The sequence below is a fragment of the Sorex araneus genome, chromosome 3 (assembly GCF_027595985.1).
Source record: "Sorex araneus isolate mSorAra2 chromosome 3, mSorAra2.pri, whole genome shotgun sequence".
Classification (NCBI taxonomy): Eukaryota; Metazoa; Chordata; class Mammalia; order Eulipotyphla; family Soricidae; genus Sorex; species Sorex araneus.
The window spans coordinates 173385181-173400521 of record NC_073304.1 but is presented as its reverse complement, the minus strand read 5'-3'; the positions used below and the strand labels follow the sequence as shown (position 1 = coordinate 173400521).

Sequence of the window (15341 nt, the reverse complement as noted above, 5' to 3'; positions counted from 1 at the left end):
GTGTGTGTGTACACATATGTGTGTGTATACATGGGTAAGGGCCCCAAAGGTGCAGCAGGAGGTGGCATCAAGGCCAGAGTATGCAGAAGAGGCTAAAGGCCCGCATGAGGAGAGACACACACACACACAGGGGTGGGGGGGTATGGCAATGTTTGCCTTGCTTGCTACCAAGCCCATTTATTTTATTTCACTTTCTTTCTTTCTTTCTTTCTTTCTTTCTTTCTTTCTTTCTTTCTTTCTTTCTTTCTTTCTTTCTTTCTTTCTTTCTTTCTTTCTTTCTTTCTTTCTTTCTTTCTTTCTTTCTTTGCTTTTTAGGTCACACCTTGTGATGCTCGGGGGTTACTCCTGGCTTTGCACTCAGGAATCACTCCTGGTGCTTGGGTGACCATATGAGATGCTGGGGATTGAGCCCAGGTGGGCTGCGTGCAAGGCAAACGCCCTACTCACTGTAGGCCCCCCAAGCCTGTTTACTCCCAGCACCACAGAGCGTTTCCCTGAGCACCCCCAGGAGTGACTCCTGAGCACATAGAGAGTCAAGAGGACACCCTGAGCACTACTGGGTTTGGCTCAAACAGACAGACACACAAACAAGATTCAGTTATCCAGTCCTGGGAAACTCTCCCGGACTGCCCTCGATGGCTGCCAGCATGTGCCCTGTGGGTTCTGCTGGAGCTGTGTGTCTCCATGACAGTTGTCACTTGGCACTGTCAGCTCCTGGCTCTGCCTCCTGCTGGGTTCTTGACCACAACCTACATGGACCACAGATGCCTGGATTCAGGGCCTGGGAGAGAGAAATGAAGAATATTCCAGAATCCTGGGGCCCTCCAGGCAGAACTTGGGAATCTAGCTTCAGAAGTGATCATTATGCTGAAGGTCCTGGGTTGGCTTTGGTTTTCCGGGCCACCCCTGCTTCTCACGGGTTCCTTCCTGGACGCCATCCACCGAGTGAACTGTCATTCCAGAGACGCTGCAACTTGGCAGTGAAGCAACTCAACTGAGCGGTGAGTGTCTACCAGAAAGAAGTCTGAAGGAACATGTTGAAAGAGCCACACGGTTCGATATAAATTACGCAGTCATAAGTAAGTGCTCTTGTGGTGCTTACACAGGGCAAATTAAAAAATAAAAGTCCAAGAATCAATGAAACTTCACAGAGCTCTGGCTCAGCAGAATAATTCTCACAAGACCCCCGAGGAGAGGTGAGGTCGAAAGAAAACACCAGCCAGCTCCAAGAATTCTATCAAAGATGTGGTTCTGTTTCTCACCAAGGAGAATTAGAAAAACATGAGCCTAACTTTATTCTGACACAGGTACAGCTTAATTTCATGGACCACAGAAACTTTCACTAAATCCAAAACTGTGGGAAAGGAGAGCAAGCTAAGAGGTGGACCTTATTCAGTAGCACTGCTCTGCGCTGTCGTCCCGCTGTTCATCGATTTGCTCGAGTGGGCACCAGTAATGTCTCCATTGTGAGACTTGTTGTTACTGTTTTTGGCATATCGAATACACCACGGGTAGCTTGCCAGGCTCTGCCATGTGGGCGGGATACTCTCGGTAGCTTGCCGAGAGGCTCTCCGAGAGGGATGGAGGAATTGAACCCCAGTCAGCTGTGTCCAAGACAAACGTCCTACCCACTGTGCTGTTGCTCCAGTCTATGGCCACACCACCCTGAACGCATCCGATCTCGTCAGACCTTCTCCAGTAGGAGAATCAATTCCAGTGCAGTGTTCAGTGACACACGTGTTTATGTGGAGCTATAGAATGAACAGAACTCTCCACACAGACTCATTTGGTCACTTCAGTGGGGCTGGGGTCTCTGGTAGAAGGTAAGACTCTAGCTTTACTCTAACGGCAAAGAGTGAAAACAAAAAAGGCTCAGCAAAACTTTGTGATTTGCGAAAGGTCATAATTGACCAATAACCTCAGGGCTCAAGTCAAATATTTCATGTCCATAATTCCAGTAAAAAGCCAACTTCTTCCTCCCCCACAACTTTTATTTTGAAAATAATGAGATTCTGGACCAAAGCAAAAGTATGCGAAAATCCCATTGCTTCATCCGACATTGAGATCATGTGTCCCACATTGAGATCATGTGTCCCATATGCCAGGCTCTGGGGCTCAGTCATTAAAGACACAGGCACACACACAAAAAGCATCCCGGTGCCCTGGGCTGTGGTGCCATGGACTCAACGGTGGGTGCTCAGGGAGGAGGGAGGTGGATGGGGCAAGGAAATTCGGTGCCTTCCACAAGACAGAAATCTTGGAGCTTGAATCTCCAGCAAACAAGGTGGGGTGAGTGAACACAGGCCCAGCGGCAGGCAGCTCCTGGGAGCTGAGTTCTGCTGTGGCCAGAGCCCAGCGTGCAAGGAGAGCGTGGTGGCAAAGCATGGGGCTGAGGAGCCAGGAAGCAGCCCGTCACAATGGGTCTTGTCCATCATTCAGCGAGTCTGAGTGGAAATTCAAAAGGGGTTAGCAAATGAACAGGAAGTCAGTGGGTCAGAGGTCAAGATGAATAGGTTTGTCACCAACACCGGTAAAGGTAGTGACCGAAGAGAGAATCAGGGGCTGGAGCGATAGCACAGCGGGTAGGGCATTTGCCTTGCATGCGGCCAACCCAGGTTCGATTCCCAGCATCCCATATGGTCCCCCCCAGCACTGTCAGGAGTAATTCCTGAGTGCAGAGCCAGGAGTAACCTCTGTGCATCTCCAGGTGTGACCCAGAAAGCAAAAAAAAAAAAAAAAAAGAGAGAGAGAGAGAATCGAAGGAGCAAAGGTCTGCAATCATACTTCAAAACTGAAAAAACTGAAGGATCCCACATGCAATCCAAAGTGACCGGCATGTTTATCCCCAGCATAAGCGTTGGAAAGAACACAAGGGACTAAGTGCAATTGTTCAAAGAAACAAGCTGAATGCAGTCAAGATTGTCAAGTCCTGTGAGGGGACGGTGTTCTGTTATTTGGGGGGCCCGAAAAAGAGAGCATGGCTGCTGGGGGTTGCTCCAGAAAGGGCCACTGGGGCCGAGAGAGATTCCTCTTCTCGCCGCTTTGGTTCTGTTCTACCTGAAGCTAGAGCCTTTTCAGGACAGGTACTGGGACCGGGAGCGGGGAGAAAAAGCTGAGAAGGACCTGCTTCTCCAGAGAGGATTCCCTCCCTTCCGAGCAAAGCTGGGGGCTGCATCCGGTTCCCCATCTGAGCAATGCTGGGGGCTGCATCCGTTTCCTTCTCTGAGCAATGTTGGGGCTGCATCCGTTTCCTTCTCTGAGTAATGTTGGGGGCTGCATCTGTTTCTCCATCTGAGCAATGCTGGGGGCTGCATCCATTTCCCCATCTGAGCAATGCTGGGGACTGCATCCGTTTCCTTCTCTGAGCAATTTGGGGGCTGCATCTGTTTCCCCATCTGAGCAATTTGGGGGCTGCATCCATTTCCGCATCTGAGCAATGCTGGGGGCTGCATCCATTTCCGCATCTGAGCAATGCTGGGGACTGCATCCGTTTCCCTCCCAACCTTTTCCCCATCTGAGCAATGTTGGGAGATGTATCCATTCCCTCTCCGAGCAATGCTAGGAGCTGCATCCATTCCCCCCACCCCCATTTCCCCACCTGAGCAATGCTGAGGCCTGCCTCCATTTCCCTGCTCTGAGTGTCTGCCACAGGGCCGGTGCTTTGGCTCGGTTCCTCCCACAGACTGCTTGCAGGCTCCCAGGCGCCACCTCACCTCACTGGTTCACACTGCAGGGTCAGGGCAGGGGACTCAGGGCCTGTCACCCCCAAACTGGAACTCTGGGTTTCCTTTCCTTCCCCACCAGAACCGCTGTGCCCCCTGAGGGGACCTGAACCAAGGCTGGAGGACCCAGCCCTCTCCCCTCACCGTCCTGCACTCCTCTTCCCCTCCCGCCAGCAGAACTGCCCAGCCACAGCCCCGCCTAATGGTTGTTTTACTTTATTAGCCAGCGGGGTTGGCAGGCACAGGGATGGTGCAGCTGCGCGTCTCGTCTCTGCCGAGCATATGCCCGGGGAGGCTGTAAAGGAAAGAGCCGCCGAAGGTGCCGTTCCTCAGGAGGAACAGCGAGCTCTACACACGGCTCGGTATTGTTCGAGAGAGACCTAGGTGATTGGTGTTTTTGCTTGTTTGTTTGTTTGTTTGTTTTTGTTTTGGGGCCATATCTAGGAATGCTCAAGGCTGACTCCTGGCTCTGTGCTCAGAAATCACTCCTGGGGGCTAGAGTGATAGCACAGCGGGTAGGGTGTTTGCCCTGCACGCAGTCGACCTGGGTTCAATCCATAGTATCCCATATGGTCCCCCGACACCGCCAGGAGTAATTCCTGAATGCAGAGCCAGAACTAGCAGCCCCTGTGCATTGTCAGGTGTGACCCCAAAAACAGAAAAAGAAAAAAAAAATCACTCCTGGTGTGGTGCTTCGGGGACCATATGGGATGTCAGGAATTGAACCCAGGTCGGCCAAATGCAAGGCAAGTGCCCTACCCACTGTGCTATTGCTCCAGCCATGGTACTGGTACTGGGTGATTGAAATAACCCTGCCACACAGCTGGACCTCCAAGGGAAGAAGAGAATGGAGGGGAAGAGATATTGGCTTCCTCTCTCTCAGCCCAGCTGACATTTCACCTGGCCAGCCTTTAAAGTCAGGATCAAGGGGGAACGGGAGCTTTTCCAAGACAGCTTCCTGCAGTGGCGGAGGCTAAATTGATTCGCATTCTAATGCGTTTCAGGCAAACAGCTCTGGCTGGGGAATAAATCAGGAATACAAGCTACAAGCAAGCAGAGGCTTCCCAGTCACCGGCCGGCTGTGCTCCTGAGGTGCCCTCTAGTGAGGGCTGGCTTTCACATCCTTTCCTCCACAACGTCATGATGTTAGGATTCTCGGGGGTGGGGGGTTGGGGGTGGGGGGTATATTGCCACATGATTTCCCTCACGCTTCTTAACAGACAATCAGTAGATGGCACAAAGTGGCGAGAAGACTGAGAGGCAGTTGGGAGCAGAAACCAGGATTTTCCTCTGAGTCATTATTTACAGGCCAAAGGAAAACTGCAGGTGAAGGGATTCTGCTGTGAGCGGTGAGGGGTGTGAAATTGTAAGGGTGGTACCAAAAATGTTGATATTGTAAATACTCAGGAGAGATGCAGAGGGAAAAAGCAAAAAGTTGTACCTCCGTTCTGTTCCCCTGCCACCTTCTGCAAGGAAGCCATTTATGTATCCTTCCAGAATTTTCTCTGTATTTCAAGAAAATACAACATATGGTTTAATTCCCCTCTACTTCCTTCCCTTCCTTCTCCCTTCCTTCCTTCCTTCCTTCCTTCCTTCCTTCCTTCCTTCCTTCCTTCCCTCCTTTCTTCCTTCTTTCCTTCTTCCCTTCCTTCCCTCCCTTCCTCCCTCCCTCCCTCCCTCCCTCCCTCTCTCCCTCCCTTCCTTCCTTCCTTCCTTCCTTCCTTCCTTCCTTCCTTCCTTCCTTCCTTCCTTCCTTCCTTCCTTCCTTCCTTCCTTCTCCTTCCCTCCTTCCTTCTTCTTTCCTTCTTCCCTTCCTTCCCTCCCTTCCTCCCTCCCTCCCTCCCTCCCTCCCTCCCTCTCTCCCTCCCTCCCTTCCTTCCTTCCTTCCTCCTTCCTTCCTTCCTTCCTTCTTCCTTCCTTCCTTCCTTCCTTCCTTCCTTCCTTCCTTCCTTCCTTCCTTCCTTATCTTCTTCTTTTTTTTTCTTTTGGGTCACACTGAGTGATGCTCAGGGGTTATTCCTAGCTCTGGACACAGAATTACTCTGGGCAGTGCTCAGGGGAGTATATGGGAGGCAGGGATCAAATCCAGTTGTCTGCATGCAAGGCAAATACCCTACATGCTGAACTATTGCTCCCCTTCTCTACTTTTTAAATACTATATACACTATTCTCCATTCTTGATTTATTTCAAAATAATAAATCCTGGTACATTATCCATATCATTGACAATGTTTATAGAGAATATCCTCTAAACGACCCCCCAACTTCAGTTCACAGTACCCTGCATTATAGGCATATCTTATAACTTATTGAAGTACTCCCTCCGAATGGTAGAAAGTTTGGTAACTGTCAATTTTTTGTTATTAAGAATACAACTGAAATGAATAGCCTTATATGTAGGAAGTATTTCAAGACTGCACATTTTTTTTTTTTTTTTTTTTGCTTTTTGGGTCACACCCGGCGATGCACAGGGGTTACTCCTGGCTTTACACTCAGGAATTACTCCCGGCGGTGCTCAGCGACCATATGGGATGCTGGGAATCGAACCCGGGTCGGCCGCGTGCAAGGCAAACGCCCTACCCGCTGTGCTATTGCTCCAGCCCCAAGACTGCACATTTGAGTAGGAGAAATTCCTAGGATTGGAGCATGTAGGTTGGGTTGAATTAAAATAATAATTGCAACTTATATAGTGCTTGCTAAAAGCCAGGCATTTGCTGATATAGGCAAATGCACCTATTAATTTCTCTGCACCTATTAATTTCTCAGTCTAATCTTTTAATAGTTCTATGAGGAAAATAATTTATAATATCCATTTTACCTCATCCAGGGTGAGAGAGTTAGCAGGTCACCATCACCCTAGTGGAGTCTAGATGCTTAATCACCAGGCTTAAGTGTCTCAGGAAATCGATGGTTTTGTTTTTTAATAGGTACTGACAAATTGTTCCCATACTGCTTAGATCAATTTATTCTTTCATGAGCTTGACTTTACTTCTTTGCCCATAGGTTGAGTAAGCATTGGAAATGTCATAAAAGAAGGGAACTCATTTTTTTTAAATTTGCTTTTCTTGGGTCACACCCGGCGATGCACAGGGGTTACTCCTGGCTCATGTACTCAGGAATTACCCCTGGCGGTGCTTGGGGGACCATATGGGATACTGGGAATCGAACCCGGGTCGGCCGCATGCAAGGCAAATGCCCTACCCGCTGTGCTATCGCTCCAGTCCCGAGTTTCTCTTATAATGACTGAGATTGGGCATTTCTGGAGTAGTTTCATTGCCATATATATGAGCTTTTCTTTGGATTACATATTGATATCTTTCGTGTACTTGTATGTTAAGCAAATCTTACTGATTTCTTGGAGCTCTTTATGTGCTGTAGGCGATTCATCACTGTCACTGTCACTGTCATCCCGTTGCTCATCAATTTGTTCGAGCGGGCACCAGTAACATCTCCATTGTTAGACTTGTTGTTACTGTTTTTGGCATATCCAATACGCCACGGGAAGCTTGCCAGTCTTTGCCGTGCAGGCAAGATACTCTCGGTAGCTTGCCGGGCTCTGTGAGAGGGGTGGAGGAATCGAACATGGGTCGGCAGCGTGAAAAGTGAACGCCCTACCACTGTGCTATCGCTCCTGGAGTGGTACGAGAGTAAGATCAGTGGTTCATGAAGTGTGGGTGCAGCTGAAGCAGCATCATGAAGACCCACTAGGCCAACATCTTCCACCTACAGAAGAAGGTGAGGTCCTTCTTGTCCTTCCTTGAGTTGGGTCCAAATGCACCTAAAATCAGGTTCACTTTTTTTTTTTTTGCTTTTTGGGTCACACCCGGCAGATGCTCAGGGGTTACTCCTGGCTCTGCACTCAGGAATTACTCCTGGCAGTGCTCGGGGGACCATATGGGATACTGGGAATCGAACCCGGGTCCGGCCGCGTGCAAACGCCCTACCCACTGTGCTATTGCTCCAGCCCCAGGTTCACGTTTTTGAGACATTAAAAAAAAAATTTTTTTTTTGAGGGAGACACACATGGCTGTGCTCCCAGCTCCGTGCTCAGGAGTGGCTCCTGGCAGTGCTCACGGAACCTCATGGTATGGGGGATGGAGTTCTGTGTGCAAAGTCTGCACTCGAGTCCACTAAGTCAGCCCCCAGATGACTGGGGAGCACCTCCCTCCCCTGCCTGTGTCCCCACTTTGCAATCAGGGAATGAAACCCAGGGTCTTATACTAGGCATGTAAATGCATTATGTCCTTACTTCCCCTGTGCTGTGTGTTGTTAGCACCTTAGATGCCCGCTCTCAGCCTTGGCCAACCAATGGCACTGCATGGAGGGCAGTGCAAAATGCCACACCTAGAGTGCTCCCCAGAATTTCAGAACTTTGGGTCCGGGAATCAGCATTCTTTCCTTTTCCCTAATGATTTCGATGCTGTTCCCGACGCAGACCAGCAGTGCTGGAGGCTGGAATAATGTTTCTCAACACTGGCATCCCATTACTCGTACCCAGTGATCTTTAAAACTGAAGCTTTAACTTCCCAGGTTCAAATCTCAGTCCTACTAAATGGGTAGATCTGTGCTCCTGGAATAAGTTATCACTGAACATTTGTTTATCATCTATACAATGATCATAGCAAGCTTAGAAACCCTACTTCATGGGGTTTCAGTAGTGATTAAGAGTTAACATATATATGAAAACACTTAGTACCTAGCTTATAGTTAAATGTTATGTAAATAGCAACTGTTATTATTCTTATCATCATCATCATCATCATCATCATCATCATCATCATCATCATCATCATTATATCCCTATTGGTCTCTAGCAGAAACACTTCTTTCCACAAAAGAATAAAATTTATGTATTTTAAATAAACATTTTAAACACCCCCCCAAAAAAAAAAATAAAAAGGAAGCTTTATACTCAGAATCTTTCCCAGAGATAGAAGTGGTCCAGGGTGGAGTCAAGGGTCACTTTCAAAGAATTAGTTTCTGGGCTGGAGTGATAGCACAGTGGGGAGGATGTTTGCCTGGCACATGGCTGATCTGGGTTTGATCCCTGGCACCCCCCTATAGTCCCTGAGCCCACCAGGACTGATCCCTGAGTGCAGAAACAAGAGTGAGGCCTGAACACTGTCAGGTGTGGGCCCCCCCCAATCCAAAGAATTAGTTTCTTAGGTGATTCTATTTTTTAAAATATTTTTTATTTTTTTTTTTTTGCTTCTTGGGTCACACCTGGCGATGCACAGGGGTCACTCCTGGCTCATGCACTCAGTAATCACCCCTGGCGGTGCTCAGGGGACCATATGGGATGCTGGGATTCGAACCCGGGTCGGCCACGTGCAAGGCAAACACCCTACCCGCTGTACTATCACTCCAGCCCCTTAGGTGATTCTAAATGTCCAGCCAGGATTCTAACTCTGCTCTAGAAATGTCATTTACTGGACATAAACTTCAAGGCACTAACAAAGAGAATAATATTGGAAATGAGGGTAAAAACAACTTTTCCTTTCCCTGCTGTTTCCTGAGCCCTTGCACTGTGCCAGGCCTACTCCTACAATGATTAGGAAAATGTACCAAACATAGTTGGTGCCTACCAGGAACCTGTCACCTGTATTGGCAGACAAGACCCACACACGTTTCATGTATTTAAAAAAAACGGTTTAAAAGGAAAACAAAATTGTATGCTACTGCCTAGAACGGAATAAAACAAGTTACATCATCACATCTCTGGAAGATCAAGCTAATTTCTGTCCTTTCTGGCATAAGAGGAATAAGATGAAGAAAGTATAGGTTGGATAATGAAGAAACAATTTTGAATACAATTAGCCATCATCCCTTAGACATTTGAAACTGAAAAAAAAATGATGGACAAGGTCAATGACCACTTCAAAGAGTAATTCAGAGCTTAGAGACTGAACCAGCCTGAGATGTTTAAAAGTCCCCCCCATGGCAGAATGAGGCTGACCTGTCAATCACAGTAACACTGCCTTAAAAACTCAGCCAAACCTACTGAGAAAAACTAGGAGCTAAGAAATCAGCAATGAAAGAATTTACAATAAACCTTCTCTCTTTTATTACTCAAAATATTAACAAAATATGTGTTAATTATAATAAACTTATTATAAAACATGTATTAATTATAATCAATAAACTTATAAAATATATTAAGTTATAAAATTTTATTATACCTTTATTATAACTATCACTGTTACTGTCATCCCGTTGCTCATCAATTTGCTTGAGCGGGCACCAGTAACATCTCCATGGTGAGATTTGTTGCTACTGTGTTTGGCATATCAGATATGCCATGGGTAACTTGCCAGGCTCTGCCGTGTGGATGAGATACTCTTGGTAGCTTGCCGGGCTCTTCGAGGGAGCAGAGGAATCAAACCCAGGTCAGCTGCATGCAAGGCAAATGCCCTACCTCTGTGCTATCACTCCTTTATTATAAAAATACTCAAATTATTTTTGTTGATTTCACTGTTTGCCTCTTCTAGATCAGTGTCTTTTGGGAACACATTTAAAATTAATTAAAAATAACACCTTTGGAAAGACACTGATCCCTAGAAACCTTTCTTATAAATGGTACTGACTATTGAATTCACTCATGCTTTTAAAATAAACCATCAAATATACAATTTCCACCTAAATTTTATGAAACAAAAAAGTACAGTAACACATAAACTTGGGTTTTAAAAAGTTATATTTTCAATTTAGCTGCCTAGTCATGCAGCTAATTATACCTTACCTATTCCTTTGTTTTATTGCTACTTACAAAAACATGGATGTGTCACAATTTTTAAAACATCTAATTCTTTTTTTTTTCTTTGTTGGGTAACACCCAGCAATGCACAGGGGTTACTCCTGGCTCTGCACTCAGAAAATTACTCAGAGTTACTCAGAAATTACTCAGGATTGCTCCTGGCTAAGCACTCTGAAATCACTCCTAGGGGACCATATGGGATGCTGGGAATCGAACCTGGGTCAGCTGCGTGCAAGGCAAATGCCCTACTCGCTGTTCTAATGCTCCAGCCCCTTCACTTAAAAAAGATTTTCGGAGAAAAGAGTAATGGCAAGTGTTCATGCTTCATCAGAAACAGGCCAGTGTTTTCTGAGCAGAGTTGCTGTCCCGGGTAGGGTTTGGTCAGTTCTGGTAGTGCTGTTGACTTCACATTATACAGAATAATTCTAGATTGTTCCCAGCCCCAAGCATAACCGGCCAAATGCTATTCATTTACTTTCATATCACGGGGGAAGCCAGGAATACCAATTAGAGTTTCGGATGGGTCAAAGGGCATCTCCATATAACAGGCAACCCCCTACTTTGTATTTGAACGGAGGGGATGAGTTTCCAGCTTTTTGCCCATCTGGCCACTCTTCCCTCGCATCCATGGATCTTTCTATGAGGAAGCAGGTGGATGTGGTCTACATGAAACAGGTCTTACCCTCACCAGGCTGCAGTGAGAAATGCAGGCAGGGCATTTCCTCGTACCAGTTTAGAGCCAGACTAAGTTTCGATCCTATCACATCATTTGCACAGGCTGGTAAAGATGGTGGCGTCATTATTGGGTTGTGTGTGTGTGTGTGTGTGTGTGTGTGTGTGTGTGTGTGTGTGTGTGTGTGTGTGTGTGTGTGTGTGTGTGGGTGGTGGTGATGCAGGGCAAGCGCTTTACCATAGAGTCACATCCGTAGCCCTAGTGCCTCCACTACCTCCGGGGGCTAGAAAGGTAATAGAATGACTTGGAGAACTGAAAGAGAAGCTGCTTGATGTTGGCCTGTGTTCCCTCGACCACCAGCTCTATGTGTGTGCAGACCCAGACTTGAAAACCCACTGCAGGTCTGTGTGTGGCTATTGTAATGGATGTGAGTGGGTCATATCATCTCCAGCCTTTTTTTTTTTTTTTTTTTTGCTTTTTGGGTCACACCTGGCGATGCACAGGGGTCACTCCTGGCTCACGCACTCAGGAATAAGTCCTGGCGGTGCTCGGGGGACCATATGGGATGCTGGGATTCGAACCCGGGTTGGCCGAGTGCAAGGCAAACGCCCTACCCGCTGTGCTATCACTCCAGCCCCATATCCAGTCTTTTTTAATTTTTATTTACTTTTTTTTTTTTGCTTTTTGGGTCACACCTGGCAACGCACAGTGGTTATTCCCGACTCTGCACTCAGGAATTACTCCTGGCGGTGCTCAGGGGATCCTATGGGATGCTGGGAATCGAACTCAGGTTGGCTGCGTGCAAGGCAAATGCCCTACCCGCTGTGCTATGGCTCCAGACCCATCCAGTGCTGTGTTGGGGGTATGTTACAGTGCTGGGCAAGCAGGGCTGTGGTGGAAACCCAGCCGAGCGACTCAACCCTTAGTCCTATAGCTCATCTGCTACAAGAGCTGTTTAGTTCCTAAACTTGAAAGGGAACCTCTTGGCCACAGGGATTGCACGGCAGACCATTCACGGCTTTGCTTTTGGCTTTTTGGGTCACACCCGGCGATGCACAGGGGTTACTCCTGGCTCTGCACTCAGGAATTACTCCTGGCGGTGCTCAGGGATCATATGGGATGCTGGGAATGGAACCCGGGTCGGCCACATGCAAGGCAAAAGCCCTACCCGCTGTGCTATCGCTCCAGCCCCTCACGGCTTTGCTTTTGCTCTTAAGAGCCTGTGGCACAGCTGCCTCTGTCGGTGAGACTGGCCCAGGGCTGGGGCATTTCTCTCAGTGACCTCCTCAGCCCCAGGAGGTGACTTCCAGCCACTTCCAGCCGAGGCAACAACCAGCTTAGCGCGGGGGCAGGGATTGCGCCGGGCGCCCCCGCTTACCTGTTCGAGGTGCGTCTCCCCCCTTCTTTTGCTGTGCAGCTGGAGGTAAGAGTCCATCTTTGGCGTGGGAAAGCCCAGAGTCAGCTTGTTTTTCTCCACGAAGTACTGTCTAGACTTCCTTCGGCGCGGGCCGCGCGAGCCGGGCTGGGAGGCCGCGGGCCGTGACCCGGAGCTCTGCAGGTACTGGGACAGGTTGCTGGACTTCTCGGCCAGGTCACTGTCGCTCAGCTCTGACACGTGGCTGCGGCGGGCGCCTTGCTCGTAGCTGGGGCTTACGAACTCACTCCCGAGTAAGGAGGGCACGGGGCTCTGCGGGGGCCTCTCCTCGCCTTTGTCCCCCGGGAGTTCCATGGAGGTCTCCTTGGAGGGGTAGAGGGGGTCCAGGGCCACGTTCTCGATGGAGCTGCCCGCCGACATGGGCAAGGCCTCGATCTTCAGCAGCTGCACCTCCTCTTTCTTCTGCTTCCAGTTCGGGTCATAGCGCAGGTCTGAGTATTTGTCTCCCGTCGGCGGCGACTGGCTGCCCGGAGCAGAAAAGAAATGCCGAGATCTTAGTGAAAAAGGCACCGAGCCCCCTCTCTGGAGCTGGTCATTTTGCTGGGAAGGCAGCCGCAGCCCTCTCTAGCTTCTGGGAAATAGAGAAAGCAAAGGCAGCACCCTGGCAAGCTCATAAAGAAGCCGGCAGAAGCGAGGCCTGGGTTTCGGTTCCAGGATTCCTGGAATTGAGTCATGATTTCCCAAAAGTGAGATAGCCATAACGAGATCAACTAAAGTTACCAATCAGGTGCAGCTAAGAAAGCCCCCCGACCCCATGTAACCCTTATGTAACTCCGACTTCTAATCAATCAATTAAGTACAAGTAGTGAAAAGCCACTCAGACTTCGGTCAAGAAAAGTCTCGGAAAGTGTTATATAATGCTATAGTATAAAAGCCCCTCACTTCTTTCTTTATTTTTTTATTTTTTGCTTTTTGGGTCACACCTGTTGATGCACAGAGGTTACTCCTGGCAGTGCTCAGGGGTCCATATGGGATGCTGGAAATTGAACCCAGGTCGGCAGCGTGCAAGGCAAACGCCCTACCTGCTATACTATCACTCCAGCCCCAAAGCCCCTCACTTTTGCACTTGTTCCAAAAAGGCTGCCACTGTGTCTATGAGCCAGACAAGGGCCCTAGCTCGAGCTAGACAAAAAAAGATCCTTTGCTTTTTGCATCACAACTTATTGGGCTGGATAGTGATAGCACAGTGGGTAGAGAGTTTGCCTTGCATGTGGCCAACCCAGGTTCGATTCCTCGGCCCCTCTCAGAGAGCCCAGCAAGCTACCAAGAGTATCTCGCCTACATGACAGAGCCTGGCAAGTGGCCTGTGGTGTATTCGATATGCCAGAAAAGAGTAACAACAAAGTCTCACAATGGAGACATTACTGGTGCCCGCTGGAGCAAATCGATGAACAATGGGATGACAGTGATACAGTGATACAGTGATCACAACTTATCTTCGTGTGATTCCTCTGGGGAGATCTCGGCCTGGTTTAACACTTTCATGTCTCAATGCACAGGTTAGGTTCAAATTTGTCCCATGCATGTACTCATCAGGGACAAGACGGGGGCCAGGCGACATCTCAGTGCTGGAGAGTCAGGCCCTGTGGCTGCTTACAGACACCACGAGCATTTCTGCAGCGCAGACGCGGTGGAATCTAATCTCACAGGCTTTCTCAGTGTTGCCCCACCGCCCAGCTCTGGCATGATGGGGGGAGCCGTTAGTAGCCCCTTACTTGGGTGCAGTTGGGGGGTGCTTTTTGTTGTCAGAAGACTGGTTTCTAAGGGGGAATTCAGTGATGCTCCTGACACCCCCCCCCCCCGTGAATCCGGGCAGCCGGCCAGGTAAGTCGGGGTCTCCAGGAAAGGAAATACCATCCTCATCACCATCACTGATCTCACTCTGCCCCTTCGCGGGGAGGGATGTGAGACCCATCCGGACCATACACTTCCATCATTCCCATTCTCCTCCTCTCAGCGACTTTACTTCCCATTTCACCCTCTCTCCATGGCTTTTTGTCAGGGGTGTGACTGCAAGAGACCCGCTAGAAGCCGTGTGGCTTATGCATGCCAAGTGCAGTGGACAGGCCTGCATGTACCCAGGCGACTGCATGGCCCTGAGGTTCAGGGTCCTCCTGTCCCAAGGTGGGTGTGCCAGTCCATCCTCACACACAAAGGGCCCAGACCCTGTCTGCTCTTTCCCAGGACAATCTCAATTTGCGGAAGTACCTCCTGGCCTTCACCAAAAAAAAAAAAAAAAAATGGAAAGGAAAAAAAAAAGCTGGTAATATAGCATATTTAATGGCCCCTTTGATCTTCAAAAGCTAAATGGGAGAGATTTTCCTTCCTGGACTATAGTAGAGATGCCATCCTCTAATCAAAAAGAAAATGTAAATCACCCCGGCTTTTTCTGCTATTTGATATTCCCGTTTGCAGAGGACATAATTTCCTGCTGGGTAAACAAACTAATGGTGGCCCTCATGCTAATTTGCTCTTCTTAATAGGGACCCACATTGCTTTGATTTGCTGGAAAGCAATGAACAGAGGGGGAAAAAAAAAAGCCTGAACCCTCATGCCTGGCTAAACTGCCACTTTGAATTTTTGGTTGGTACTTTATGGGATAACTCCTATCCATGGGCCACTCTCCCAGGGTAGGCAAATGCCATTCTCCTACCAGACAGACTCTGCTTCGTGTTGGTCAGGAAACCAGCTGTCCAGCCGGCCACGAGGCTCCCACTCCCCAGACACCAGCAGGTGAGCTGGCCCCCTGGGGTGTCC

General features: G+C 48.6%; 1 protein-coding gene across 1 annotated transcript in view; it reads right to left on the bottom strand.

Annotated features, from left to right (window-relative positions):
- Positions 1-15341, bottom strand: part of JHY (junctional cadherin complex regulator) — a 53309-nt gene that overhangs the window by 23493 nt on the left and 14475 nt on the right. The window contains exon 3 of the mRNA XM_055132740.1: positions 12528-13047. Coding sequence (XP_054988715.1) covers positions 12528-13047 — 520 coding nt within the window. The remainder of the gene's footprint in view (positions 1-12527; positions 13048-15341) is intronic.